The 15,118-nt window shown below is 43.3% G+C and overlaps 1 protein-coding gene across 1 annotated transcript in view; it reads right to left on the reverse strand.

The window, feature by feature from the left end:
- The window catches only part of LOC126335599 (dehydrogenase/reductase SDR family member 11-like), an 86,559-nt gene extending 81,204 nt beyond the window's left edge, over positions 1-5,355 (reverse strand). Inside the window, exon 1 of the mRNA XM_049999049.1 lies at positions 5,075-5,355. Coding sequence (XP_049855006.1) covers positions 5,075-5,206 — 132 coding nt within the window. The 5' untranslated portion in view covers positions 5,207-5,355. The remainder of the gene's footprint in view (positions 1-5,074) is intronic.
- Between the last annotated feature and the right edge of the window lie 9,763 nt (positions 5,356-15,118).

Here is a 15,118-nt window from a genome sequence, read left to right on the forward strand (position 1 = left end):
TTGGTTTTTATCATCCTGTATACAAATATTTCCATTTATCAATAGTGCAATTTATAAACAATGTTTTGTGAGTAGAATAAAATTTCCAATGGTAAACTTAACTGCTTTTCGACGTTATTTTACCAGCTAGCTAAAAAATAGGAAAGCCTTGAACCCTTTCCACTAAATTTAGTTAGTATTAAGATTCTTTTACAGGGAGTGCAGTGGAGCTGACGCTGAAATAATTAAGTATTTGATTATATCATCGCTAGTCTCTGAACTCTTCTGAACTCTACATGTCGTGTATGGTCTGGCGTCTCCTTACTAGCAAAATGTCCCAGGTTCAAACTAGTCAATTCCCTAAAAAAACACGCTCAGAGCGTCATTGCGCGAAAGTGGTAGGGAGACACGACTTAGAACAAACAGACACCACGCAGAATGTTAGAGGAGCAGCAACTGATCTAACAACTGCGCCAGACCGCTTGTTGTCTTACATACGCGTTGCCGTCCGTATTCTGCCTGTTTACAAATCTCTGTATTTGAATATTCATGCCTAGTTCCTTTGGCATTTCAGTGTATATGTGTAGAAGAACGAGTCTGCGTAACAAAACGAAACTGAGCACACGGAAGTAGTGAAATGTGATAAATTACTAGCGGGTACTTAGCATGGAAACATCGCAAAGCTGAGACGCGAGACCTTGAGCCAACTGGTTTTGTGACGGAGTCTGAAGGCCTTTCGCGTTTTCCAGCGCAGCGCCGAACACAGTACCGGCGAGATGCGTGGATCAGACTCCATCGGGCGCGGCTGGTAGTCAATGTCTCCGAGACGGAAGCACCCGAAATAGATATATTAAAATACATTACCCAATAGAGGATTACAGCATTTAAACACTCAGAAAGCATTTCGAATATTTTCTGCACTGCTTTAAACAATGACATTCAACGTTTTTGGAACTGTTGATATCGAGTGGTGTTTTTCGAACAGGTGGTAGCTAGACATGGCTGCACCTTGATATGTCAGTTAGCTCCTTGTAGCAGATGCTCGTGGCTGTGGTCTCTACGTAGTACAGCTCTTATGGCCCTCTCGAAGTCTCCGTTCATGCAGCCTAAGGGTGTCGTACCAATCTACAGATGATTTTCACGTTCTGGTGCTTACAAAGAAATGTAATCAACGGAGTGGCCGAGCCTGTGCTACCGAATCTCTCACTCTGTATATTTCACTTGTACTTAGTCGAGTCATTAACATGGTGCATGTAAACCTGATCGAAACATGAATCAAGAACAAAACAGTGCAGATATATGCAGGGGTATGAGATGTGACAATAAAGTCATGATATTGGTTACAAAAAGCACCTTTATTTACATTTATAACCAACTACGTTGATATCAACTTCAATGTGACGTCTTTGTCTTTGTACCTTCACACATTCCATCGGTGTTTCCATTGTTGGTGGCATCTCTGAAACTTATCTTCACGTCTTTTAACGCTGTCGGATTAATAAGAAGTTTGTGATAGCACTGAAGCGGATTTTGGCGTCAAAAAATGCCAAGCATTCAATGCAGTATGGGATGGTGCATTATCGTGATGCAGAACCCAGTTGTTAGCAATATATGAACACACACGACGGTCCCAGTTTCTAAATCTGTCGAGAATTTCTTGGTAATAGTGTGAGTTTACTGTTTGGTCCGGAGGTAATCATTTTTTGTGCACAATACCTGTGGAGTCAAAGAATCAAACAAACGTGCTTTCTTTGGTCTTGGCGATTCCATTGTGAACTTTGACGCTAGGTCTCGAAATCATACTAGTAAAAGTAACTTTCATCACCAGTGGCAGTTCGGTCCAGTAGTTCTGGGTTCAGTTTTACTTGTTTCAACACACTGGCAGTCACAGCCCTCCGTTGATCTTTTTGTTGCCGTGTGAGATTTTTGGGACTCATTTTGGCACAAACGTTTCCGATTCCCAGATTTTCTGTCAGTATCAGATGGACATTTTCCCCATGAATGTTCAGTTTGTTTGCAATTATTTTCACAGTTAATATTCGATCAGCTTATACAAGTTCTCTCACCCTGGGCTTGTTGTCAACTATTCGTCGTGTTGATACTCGCCCACTGCGGTGTTCACTTTCGACATTGGTTCTTCTTTCACAAAACATTAGGTGCCAACGAAACACTTGTGGCCTTGATAAAACCTCGTTACCAAAAGCCTGCTGCAGATTCCATATGTAACTGCAGCATTATCAATGGAATACTGGTGATTATTATTTCGTGATTCGATTTTTGTGGCGAGAAGCAGACACAGGACTTCGCTCTTCAAGGTGCTGTTCTATTGTAAGTGCACGCCACTTGTAATTGTGATGGGGAAAGGCTAAGGTCACACACTGCTTGCTGTAGCAGGCTGTTGGGTTGCCACCGTGCTCCATTATTTGCAGAATGCATCCCAATCTCTGTCTTCCTCTGCAGTTTTTAGCCTCTACAGCTCCCTCTAGTACAATTGAACTTACTGTCTGATGTTTTAACAGATGTCCTATCATCTTTTCCCTTCCTGTTGTAAGTGTTTCCTATGTACTCCTTTTCTCTCCGACTGTGCGAACCTTCTCATTCCTTACCTTATTATCTCACCTAATTTTCATCCTTCGTCTGCGGCACCACATCACAGATACTTCGATTCTCTTCTGTTCCGTTTTCTCGCATTCCAATCCATGTTTCACTAACATACAAGCTGTACTCCAGGCGTATGTTCTCAGAAATTACTTCGTCAAATTAAGGCATGCGTTAGAGAGTAACAAACTTCTCTTGGCCGGGAATGCCCTTTCTGCCAGTGCTTGTCTGCTTCTTACGTCCTCCTTGCTCCGTCCATCATGGGTTATTTTGCTGCTGAGAGTCAACCCACGGCGGGAGGGAAACACTTAGCTGGTACGACTCGGCGGGAAGGTGACGGCTCCGCCCGTATTCGACAAACGCCAAACTCGAATTCCTCCCGAGACTCGACAAACTGACACATCATTGACTTAGCGCTGTCGGCGTTTAACCTACCATCGACCTGTGTCAGGGAAAAAGTTCTGATCGTTGGGTAAGGGATCGCTGACCCCTCACACTCTATGACACTATTTCCTACGTACAAGTTAATCACTTGACTTACGAAATATATAAACGCAGCAGAGGGCTACTATGTTGTTAATACAGATCAGGAACAATAGGGGACCTATAACACTTCCTTGGGAAACGCCGGATTTTACTTCTCGTTTACGTTTTACTCGATGACGTTCCGTCTATTATTACGAACCGTGACGTTTGCGACAGGAAATCACGAATCCAGTAGCAACGCTGAGGCGATATTCTGAGGCAATATTCCATAGGCACGCAGTTTGGTTACAACACGCTTATGAGGAACGGTGTCGAAAGTCTTATGGTAATCAAAAATATGGAATCAATTTGACATCCTCTGTCAATATCACTCATTACTTCATGAGTATAAAGAGCTAGTTGTGTGTCACAAGAACGATATTTTCTGAATCCGTGTTGACTGTTTGTTAATAAATCGTTCTCTTCGAGGTACTTCGAACACAGTGTTACAAAAAGGTACGGCCAAACTTTCAGGAAACATTCCTCACACACAAATAAAGAAAAGATGTTATGTGCACATGTGTCCGGAAACGCTTAATTTCCATGCTAGAGCTCATTTTAGTTTCGCCAGTATGTACTGTACTTCCTCGATTCACCGCCAGTTGGCCCAATTGAAGGAAGGTAATGTTGACTTCGGTGCTTGTTTTGACATACGACTCATTGCTCTACAGTACTAGCATCAAGCACATCAGTACGTAACATCAACAGGTTAGTGTTCATCACGAACGTGGTTTTGCAGTTGCTGCATGTTTACAAATGCGGGGTTGGCAGGTCCCCATTTGATGTATGGATTAGCACGGGGCAATAGCCGTGGCGCGGTACGTTTGTATTGAGACAGATTTCCAGAACGAAGGTGTCCCGACAGGAAGACGTTCGACGCAATTGAGCGGCGTCTCGGCGTCTTAGGGAGCACGGAACATTCCAGCCTATGACTCGCGACTGGGGAAATCCTAGAACGACGAGGACGCCTGCAATGGACGAGGCAATTCTTCGTGCAGTTGACTATAACCCTAATGTCAGCGTCAGAGAAGTTGCTGCTGTACAAGGTAACGTTGACCACGTCGCTGTATGGAGAGTGCTACGGGAGAACCAGTTGTGTCTGTACCCCCATGTACAGCGTGTACAAGGCACTGTCAGCAGTCCGGAACCGTGCGACTGCTACGGTCGCAGGTTCGAATCCTGCCTCGGGCATGGATGTGTGTGGTGTCCTTAGGTTAGTAAGGCATAAGTAGTTCTAAGTTCTAGGGGACTAATGACGACACCAGTTGAGTCCCATAGTGCTCAGAGCCATTTGAACCATAATTTTGTGATACATACGCCGTTCTCCATGGCTGTATCAGCGCATCAGGGATTCCATGTGACGAAGGGTGGATGCATGTATCGTCGCTAACGGAGGACATTTTGAACATTTTCTGTAACAAAGTGTTTGAAGTCACACTGGTATGTTCTGTTTCTGTGTGTTTCCATTCCATGATTAATGTAATTTGAAAAGAAGTAATAAAATGAGCTCTAACATAGAAAGTAAGCGTTTCCGGACACATGTCCACATAACATATTTTCTTTCTTTGTGTGTGAGGAATGTTTCCTGGAAGTTTGGCCGTACCTTTTTGTAACACCCTGTACATTCCAAAACCCTACTGCAAATCGACGTTAGTGGTATAGACCTGTAATTCAGCAGATTACTCCTACGTCCGTTTATGGATATCGGTGTGACTTGAGCGATTTTCCAGTCTTTAGATACGGAATTTTCTGTGAGCGAGCGGTTGTATGTAATTACTCAATATGGAGCTATTGTATCAGCACACTCTGAAAGGAACGTGGTGGTATAGAATGTGGACTGGAGGTGCTGCTTTTATTAAGTGATTACACTGAGGATATAGAGTTAACGTTGTACAGTTACTACTGACATAGTAGCTTTATAGTGCGCGCACGTGCATGTGTGTGCGTGTGTGTTTAGGGTGGCTTGGCTTACCTCCATCCTGTCCGGCTGCAAATCCACGCCCACCACGGTGACACCGTGCCGCAGCAGCGCCCTCGTGATGGCAGCGCCGATGCCGGAGCTGGCTCCTGTCACCATGGCAACTCGACCCGCGTACCTCTGCATGGCGGCGATGTACGGCGCGGACTGACGGCAAACTCTTACACAACGTCCGCGCTCCTTACACCGGTACCCACCCACCTCCCTTCGTCCGTTCCCCTCCCAGCTCCTGGCGTCTCACTCACTAGCCTTGTCCAATAACAGCTCAACACTGAGCTGTTATCCGGTCGGCGAGTAGGGCAGGCAAACACGCATTTCTGCAGTCAAGTGCCTTAGCCCGTAGCATCATTACCTGTCACGTGGTAGTGGACTTATGGCGACAGCTAGGACTTAACGTGTGTAACACTTCATTTGCAAACTTGAGTGCACGCCAACACGTCTACTCTGAAACCTGTTTCTTTCACTTCGTTCCACTTCCCAATATTCACTTGACGTATACCACGCTGAACGGGTCTTTGTTCCTAAACAGCCGCCATAAATTCTCTAAATGATAACGCTTTCACTGTTTCATCTACAACTGTATCTACAAGGCTACTCTGCAAATCACACTTAAGTGACTGGCAGCAGGTTCATTGAACAACCTTCAGCACTAATTCTCTATCATTTCACTCTCGAACGGCTTGCGGAAGAAACGAATGGCTGTAGCTTTCCTTACGAGCTCTGATTTCCCTTATTATGATGATCATTTCTTCCATGATGATCGCTTCCCCATACGTAGATCGGCGCCAACAAAATATTTTCGCTTTCGGGGGAGAAAATTGATGACTGAAATATCGCGAAGAACGAAAAAGTATTTACTTTTACCTCAACTCCTGTATCATGACCATGACATACTCTCTCCTGTATCTCTATCATACAAGGCGTGCTGCCCTTCTTTGAACTTTCTCGACGTACTCGGTTAATCCTGTCTGATAAGGATCCCTCCAAAAGAGGGCAGACAAATGTAGTGTAGACATTCTCTTTACTAGGTCTGTTGGATCTTCTGCGCGTTCTGACAATAAAACCCAGTGTTAGTGTCTCCTTCCTCACAACGTTTTCTATGTATTCTTTGCAATTTAAGTAGGTGGTAACTGTAATTGTTAGGTATTTAGTTTAATTTAGGCCTTTAGAGTTGATTGATTTACCGTGTAACCGAAGTTTAACAGATTCCTTTTAGCACACATCTGGATGACCTCACACTTTTCATTATTTAGGTTAAACCATTTTGCAACTGGTTTTTGAGGTTCTGATGACTTTACTAGACGATAAATGACAGTATCGTCTGCAAAACAACGAAATATGGTTGCTCAGATTGTATTCTAAACCTTCCGTATAGATAAGGAACAGCAGAGGACCTCTGCTGTAACATTACCTCTGAGAACGCCAGAAATAACATTGACTTATATTGTTTCCCAAAATGCCCCCACCCCACATGGTCAATATTGTTGCACAATATTATTCAGGTTTTCCGTAGACCGCTCAGAAAAATATGTCGTATCTACTCTGGTTCGGAATGTCGGACCAGCAAGACGAAAACGTTAGAGCTGTGATTGCTGCTCCGCTTCGTGGCGAGCGAGAGAGACATTACTGGAAACGATCGTCCTCATCATCACGCATTACGCCATCAGTCGTATATTGCACTATGACTAGGAATGGGAAAATCGACTGGTTATAACCGGTCGGTATTTTAATCCTGAATATCCAGTATTTTTCGGCATTTGTTTGCCTTCGGTTACAACAGGTGTTGCTTGTTTTTTACTAACCACCTTATAAAGAAGAGAAGTATCAATTAGCCACAGCAGCGTTGCTGAAATTTTTGGTTTTTAAATAAATGTTTAAAAAAAAACGAACGTTTAATTGGACGATGACAATCAAGTATACGGTGGATGGTTAGTCTACATCTACATCTACATTTATACTCCGCAAGCCACCCAACGGTGTGTGGCGGAGGGCACTTTACGTGCCACTGTCATTACCTCCCTTTTCTGTTCCAGTCGCGTATGGTTCGCGGGAAGAACGACAGTCTGAAAGCCTCCGTGCGCGCTCGAATCTCTCTAATTTAACCTTCGCGATCTCCTCGGGAGGTATAAGTAGGGGGAAGCAATATAGTCAATACCTCATCCAGAAACGCACCCTCTCGAAAGCTGGACAGCAAGCTACACCGCGATGCAGGGCGCCTCTCTTGTAGAGTCTGCCACTTGAGTTTGCTAAACATCTCCGTAACGCTATCACGGTTACCAAATAACCATGTGACGAAACGCGCCGCTCTTCTTTGGATCTTCTTTATCTCCTCCGTCAACCCGATCTGGTACGGATCCCACACTGTTGAGCAATACTCAAGTATAGGTCGAACGAGTGTTTTGTAAGCCACCTCCTTTGTTGATGAACTACATTTTCTAAGGACTCTCCCAATGAATATCAACCTGGTACCCGCCTTACAAGACAATTAATTTTATATGATCATTCCACTTCAAATCGTTCCGCACGCATACTCCCAGATATTTTACAGAAGTAACTGCTACCAGTGTTTGTTCCGCTATCATATAATCATACAATAAAGGATCCTTCTTTCTATGTATTCGCAATACATTACATTTGTCTATGTTAAGGGTCAGTTGCCACTCCCTGCACCAAGTGCCTATCTTCTGCAGATCTTCCTGCATTTCGCTACAATTTTCTAATGCTACAACTTCTCTGTATACTACAGCGTCATCCGCGAAAAGCCGATTGGAACTTCCGACACTATCTACTAGGTCATTTATATATATTGTGAAAAGCAATGGTCTCATAATACTCCCCTGTGGTACGCCAGAGGTTACTTTAACGTCTGTAGACGTCTCTCCATTGATAACAACATGCTGTGTTCTGTTCGCTGAAAAGTCTACGGTCCAGCCAAACAGCTGGTCTGATATTCCGTAGGCTCTTACTTTGTTTATCGGGCGACAGTGCGGAACTTTGTCGAACGCCTTCCGGAAGTCAAGGAAAATAGCATCTACCTGGAAGCCTGTATCTAATATTTTCTGGGTCTCATGAACAGATAAAGCGTGTTGGATCTCACACGATTTTCTGTTTCCGGAATCCATGTTGATTCCTATAGAGTAGACTCTGGGTTTCCAAAAACGACATGATACTCGAGCAAAAAACATGTTTCAAAATTCTACAACAGATCGTCGTCAGAGATATAGGTCTATAGTTTTGCGTATCTGCTCGACGACCCTTCTTGAAGACTGGGACTACCTGTGCTCTTTTCCAATCATTTGGAACCTTTCGTTCCTCTAGAGACTTGCGGTACACGGCTGTCAGAAGTGGGGCAAGTTCTTTCGCGTACTCTGTGTAGAAACGAATTGATATCCCGTCAGGTGCAGTGGACTTTCCTCTTTTGAGTGATTCCAGTTGCTTTCCTATTCCTTGGACACTTATTTCGATGTCAGTCATTTTTTCGTTTGTGCGAGGTTTAGAGAAGGAACTGCAATGCGGTCTTCCTCTGTAAAACAGCTTTGGAAAAAGGTGTTTAGTATTTCAGCTTTCCGCTATCCTCTGTTTCAATGCCATCATCATCCCGGAGTGTCTGGTTATGCTGTTTCGAGCCTCTTACTAATTTAACGTGAGACCAGAACTTCCTAAGATTTTCTGTTAAGTCGGTACATAGAATTTTACTTTCGAATTCACTGAACGCTTCACGCATAGCCCTCCTTACGCTAACTTCGACATCGTTTAGGTTCTGCTTGTCTGAGAGGTTTTGGCTGCGTTTAAACTTGGAGTGAAGCTCTCTTTGCTTTCGAAGTGGTTTCCTAACTTTGTTGTGGAACCACGGTGGGTTTTTCCCGTCCCTCACAGTTTTACTCGGCACGTACCTGGCTAAAACGCATTTTGCAATTGCCTTAAACTTTTTCCATAAATACTCAACATTGTCAGTGTCGGAACATAAATTTTCGTTTTGATCTGTTAGGTAGTCTGAAATCTGCCTTCTATTACTCTTGCTAAACAGATAAACCTTCCTCCCTTTTTTTATATTCCTATTCAGGGATGCTGCAACGGCCTTATGATCACTGATTCCCTGTTCTGCACATACAGAGTCGAAAAGTTCGGGTCTGTTTGTTATCAGTAGGTCCAAGATGTTATCTCCACGAGTCGGTTCTCTGTTTAATTGCTCGAGGTAATTTTCGGATAGTGCACTCAGTAAAATGTCACTCGATGCTCTGTCCCTACCACCCGTCCTAAACATCTGAGTGTCCCAGTCTATATCCGGTAAAATGAAATCTCCACCTAAGACTATAACATGCTGAGAAAATTTATGTGCTATGTATTCCAAATTTTCTCTCAGTTGTTCTGCCACTAATGCTACGGAGTTGGGAGGTCGGTAAAAGTCAAGTGACAAATTTCAGCACAACATTACCCAAGACCGCTCGAGTGCAGACAAGCTGGTGAATCAACAAAGTTTATGCCTCTGCCCGCGATATATACATGGCAGCACTGCCTCCCTCCACTTGGGTTCCTTTTTCACGCGACGGCTTTCGACCAATAGGAGCGTTCCTCTACCAATCGCAATGGCCCTTCTATCAAACAGCGTCGAAACTTCACTAGTTTTTTCCTCCCTAGTGAGTTTCCGCCGATCGGACTTTTTGTGCCCATTTTAGACACCTAAAGTTCATTGACCTTTCCGTGTGTCGCACTCTCTGCGTCACATGCTGTTGTTCGTATCCCGCTGGAATTTAAAAACGCAGTTTTCTAAAGCTTCTTCTCTCTCCTTGTACCGATGCCCTCGCTACGGGCGGCCCTCCAGCTTGAACCACCAGACCCGGGGTCACTGTCCTCTTTCCTGGCACCCCTTTAAGTGGATGCCAGTGTAACTCCCGCAGCGTGGCTTCACTACACCATTGTGGAGGTGGCTTTCCAAAAGTAAAAGTGACTCAACTCGCGTTCCCTGTTCTACCTTCCGCTCAAAGACATGCATTGTGTAGGAATGGTGTGTTAATTACTGTCAATTGACTGACATCCCTTTTTGCACTACATATTGATAGGCAAATGTTCTCATAACTGTCGATTTACGTTAGGTGTCATCTTCACCTTCTCATTGCGATTTGTAAAGGTCTCATGTAAGGTGCGAATCTGACCATTTATTCTGCCACCTTACAAGTGTCATGAATAACACACTACAAATCCTAGCCAATGGGGAGTGCATGTAGGGGGAAGTAGCTGTTATGTGTTCGGTATGATAAACAGGCTGTCTTGGTTGCAATGCTAAATATTTTTATTTTTTCACAATGACGCATTTGATGTTTAATTAGGCGTCTTTGAACAGCCCTATGGAAAAAGTAAAAATTTCATTATATTAGCCTGAAGACATTTAGTGAGATTGGAGTACCAGGAAAACATTAAACAATTTACTGATGTTTGGTAGAGATGAACGAGTGAGACACCTGGCATAAAATATCCCAGCAGGAAAGTGCTCCTCGTCAAACCTTTAAAAATACTGCTCGCTGTGATATAAAATACACTGAAGAACCAAGCAAACTGGTACAGCTGCCTAATATCGTGTAGGGCCCTCGTGAGCACACAGAAGAGCCGCAACACGACGTGGCATGGACTCGACTAATGTCTGAAGTAATGCTGGAGGGAACTGACACCATGAATTCTGCAGGCCTGTCCATAAATCCGTACAAGGGGTGAAGATCTCTTCTTAACAGCACGTTGCAAGGCGTCCCGGATATGTTCAATAATGTTCACGTCTGGGGAGTTTGGTGGCCAGCGGAAGTGTTTAAACTCAGAAGAGTGTTCCTCGAGCCACTCTGCAGCAATTCTGGATGTGTCGCACTGTCCTGTTGGATTTGTCAAAGCCCATCGAAATGCACAATGGACATAAATGGATGCAGGTGATCAGACAGGATGCTTACGTGCATGTCACCTGACAGAGTCGTATCTACGCGTATCGGGGGTCCATATCACTCCAACTGCACACACTCCACATAATTATAGAACCTCCAACAGCTTTAACAGTCCCCTGATGACATGCAGGGTCATGGATTTATGAGTTTGTCTTCATCCGCTCGATACAATTTGAAACCAGACTCGTCCCTGCCAGGATATATGTTTCCAATCATCAACAGTCCAGTGTCGGAGTTGATGGGACCAGGTGAGGCGTAAAGCTTTAATGTCGTGCAGTCATCAACGGTACACGAGTGGACCTTCGACTCTGAAAGTACATATCAATGACGTTTCGTTGAGCGGTTCGCACACTGTTGATGGCCCAGCATTGAAATCTGCAGCAATTTGCGAGAGGGCTGCACTCCTGTAACGTTGAACGATTCTCTTCTGTCCTCGTTGGTCCCATTCTTGCATGAGATTTTTCCGGCCGGATTCCTGATTTTCACGTTACGCTCGTGAAATCGTCCTACGGAAAAATCCCCACTTCATCGTTACCTCAGAGATGCTGTACCCTATCGCTCGAGCTCCGAGTATAACACAATGTTCAAACTCACTTAAAACTTGATAACCAGCCATTGTAGCAGCCGTAACCGATCTAACAACTGTAACAGACACTTGTTTGTCTTAAATATGTGTTGCAGACCGCAGAGCCATGTTTTACCTGTTTCCATACCCCTGTATTTGAATACGTGCACCTATACCAGTTTCTTTGTCACTTCAGTGTAGAATAATGCTGAATTTTTTTCTTTATTGTGTTTCGATTCCCCCCAGAGGGGGGGAAGGGGGGGGGCTTGCTAGCAGCAGCGAAATACGCCGCTCTGCAGCGCACAGATGAGGTTAAAAAACACAATGAGGAGACATAACAACTAAAAGAGGTGATAAAATGGTGACTGCTTAAAACTGGTTCATGGCGAAAAAGTTGTGAAGAAAACATAAAAACGAAGAGGTCAGTGATGCTGATTAATAGCACTTAGGAAATAGAGAGGCACAATTTAAAAAGTATGGTGACGGTCTGGTTTCTGTTCGCAGAACTTTAAAAAGTGGACGCACATCACTGAACACTCACGGAATAAAGCTGAAAATGACTGAAAGGTGTTTGTAAGAAATATGTAACCTGCTTCGTCCCTAATTTGACAACTCACACTGGAAATTAGAAGGAAGCAGAAATTTACCTTATTACGGCGCTGCGGCGCAGTGCAATACAAACCAAACGGGATCAGGCCTACAGTAGAGCCTTATATCTGAAACATACCAGAGGTTCAATGCATATTCTAGTTGCACACGTCACACTGGATATGAAAACATACAATACCCCTACGAATAGTGCACGCACCTCTAGACAGATGGCGCCTGCATGCTGTGAGCTACGATAGTGTTCAATTGCTAATCTTGTCATAAAAACAAACCATGATAGTTATTATTGACGACTACTGCTCGAAAACATTTCTGATAAAATGTTTACATTAACAGCCAGAATAATCAGGGCAAATTAACATTAAAAACAAAGGTACATAAAAATACATTGCTACAATGGGAAAGCATAAAAGTATATAGGGGAGTACCGAGTACCAATTTTGTGTGTCCCAAGTAGTATTCCGCTCAACAACATTGTACGTACCCGATCCTCCATAAAACGAGAATATGTGTTCCTCTCCATCTCCCCCCCCCCCCCCCCCTCGCCACCCCAATGCACGAGTTCATTACATGTTAGCTACTTGTCAGTTCTGACAAACAGTGTCATTGCTATGGCCCAATGGCAAGCAAGTGAGCATCTGTAGTGAAACACACTTCAGCAGGAATCTGATAAACGCAATCTGAAGACGCCTAAACGCGTCATTGGGAATAAAAAAATTTAGCACTGCAACTAAAAATGCTTGTTTCCTCCAGTCATACATTGTGGTTGCTGTACCAACCCCGTTATGAAATAGAAAAAGTTTTTGTGTTTCTCTCGAATAACTCGATAGCCGTGGCTTCCCGCGAAAATATATGGCGGTAAAAAATTAAACTAAATTAAATATTCAACAAAAGAAAAGTCCTATTCATTTTCTCTCTAGACCTGTCTCCGCGTCGGGGGGAAGGGAAAAATTGCAGATTATTAGAAATATTGTTTGAACGACATGAATTTATTGATTATCTTTAAATGAAGTGGGTTACAAACAAATATTAACTGCAGTGGAGCCGTATTAAGGGATAAATTGTGTTCCAGTGATGTAGCAGGGTAATATGGGGCAGGGGGGATGAGTGTTGTGTGGAGTAGAAGCACGAGGGAGGGTAGGTCGCCTGAAGTGGGTTAAAAACAAATATTAACTGCAGTGGAGTCGTATTAAGGGATAAATTGTGTTCCAAAGATATAACAGGGTAATATGGGGCGGGAGGCTGAGTGTTGTGTGGGGTAGAAGCACGAGGGAAGGTAGGTCGCCTGATTATGCTCACGCACTTCCCTCCTCCATAGCTCTGCAAACTGAAAATGGAGCAGGTGATTCCCACTCTGTTCACCACACTTCGTCACAAGAAGCATCTAGAGGGTGTTTCACAAGTTACACCTACCCTCCACAGCACGCCTTATGAAATACTGGCGACCCAGTGACCAGACATACCGGAGGTGTATTTACATTCCACAGAATGGGTTAAAGGTACGTGGAATACAAATCTTCACTTATTAATAATGATAACGCAAGTAAATCTCTGCATACTGTGTAAGTAGGCTGTTTAGGTTTACTTATTGGTAACGCCACATAGCGCTCTGTATGAAAATCACTGGCTGTGCTGTGTGCAGTCTGTGGCTAGTTTTCATTGTTGTCTGCCATTGTAGTGTTGGGCAGTTGGATGTTAAGAGCCTGTAGCGTTGTGCAGTTGGAGGTGAGCAGCCAGCAGTGGTGGATATGGGGAAGTGAGATGGCGGATTTTTGAGAGCGGATGATCTGAACATTTGTCCATCAGAAACAGTACATTTGTAAGAATAGATGTCATGAACTGCTATATATATTATGACTTTTGAGCACTATTAAGGTAAATACATTGTTTGTTCTCTATCAAAATCTTTCATTTGCTAATTATGCCTATCAGTAGTTAGTGCCTTCAGTAGTTTGAATCTTTTACTTAGCTGGCAGTAGTGGCGCTTGCTGTATTGCAGTAGTTCGAGTAACGAAGACTTTTGTGAGGTAAGTGATTTGTGAAAGGTATAGGTTAATTTCGTCAGGGCCATTCTTTTGTAGGGATTATTGAAAGTCAGATTGCGTTGCGCTAAAAAATATTGCGTGTCAGTTTAACCACAGTCATGTATAATTTTTCTAAGGGGACGTTACATGTAGCGAACCTGCCAGGATACCTCCCTGGAATCTTCAGATTTTTTTCTTGTAGATTGTGCAATTAGTGTAGCTACTGTTTATTGCTAGTGCGTAATCATAGAGAGAATTTCCTTTGTAGTTGTAGTTTTTCATTGTTGTACTGTAAAACAGTTGTGGCATCATGTAGATTTGCACCAAGTATTTCGCAGCTGTACTTGCAATTAATATTATTTTCAGTGCTATGTTAATGTGTTCTCTTATTTTTGCTCTTCAAATTGTGCTTTTCTGTGATATTGTGTGAAATATTGTGACAATAATGGCGTGTGAAAAACGTAACATTAGGTTCCAAAGTAAACTGAGAAATAATAGTGACGACGATCGTACCTTATCAACACCACTGTGTAATGAATTAACAGACACTCAAAGCAGTAATTTGGTAATAGTGCAAAGGGAAATGGAGCGGGCGGCAAATAATGGTGTAGACAGTGAAACAAGTAGTGAACAGGGAAGCATTATCGATCGATCGGTCGACAACAGCTCGCCTCAGGAATCCGAAATGACAGAACACAATATTGCAAATAGTGTAGACTCAGGTTTTGGGTCCTCACAGTTTTCTCAAATTAGCCAAGACACATTTTCTGCTTCTCAAAACTTGAATGTTGCCGCTGAAAATGCACTGCCAAAAAGCATAGAAAAACAGATTTTAGACACTAATACATTATTATTGCAATTAATACAAGAAATGGAACAAAATCAGAGACAAACACAGCAAAAGCTTCAAAAGTTA

This window comes from Schistocerca gregaria, chromosome 2 (genome assembly GCF_023897955.1).
Source record: "Schistocerca gregaria isolate iqSchGreg1 chromosome 2, iqSchGreg1.2, whole genome shotgun sequence".
NCBI classification, from domain to species: domain Eukaryota; kingdom Metazoa; phylum Arthropoda; class Insecta; order Orthoptera; family Acrididae; genus Schistocerca; species Schistocerca gregaria.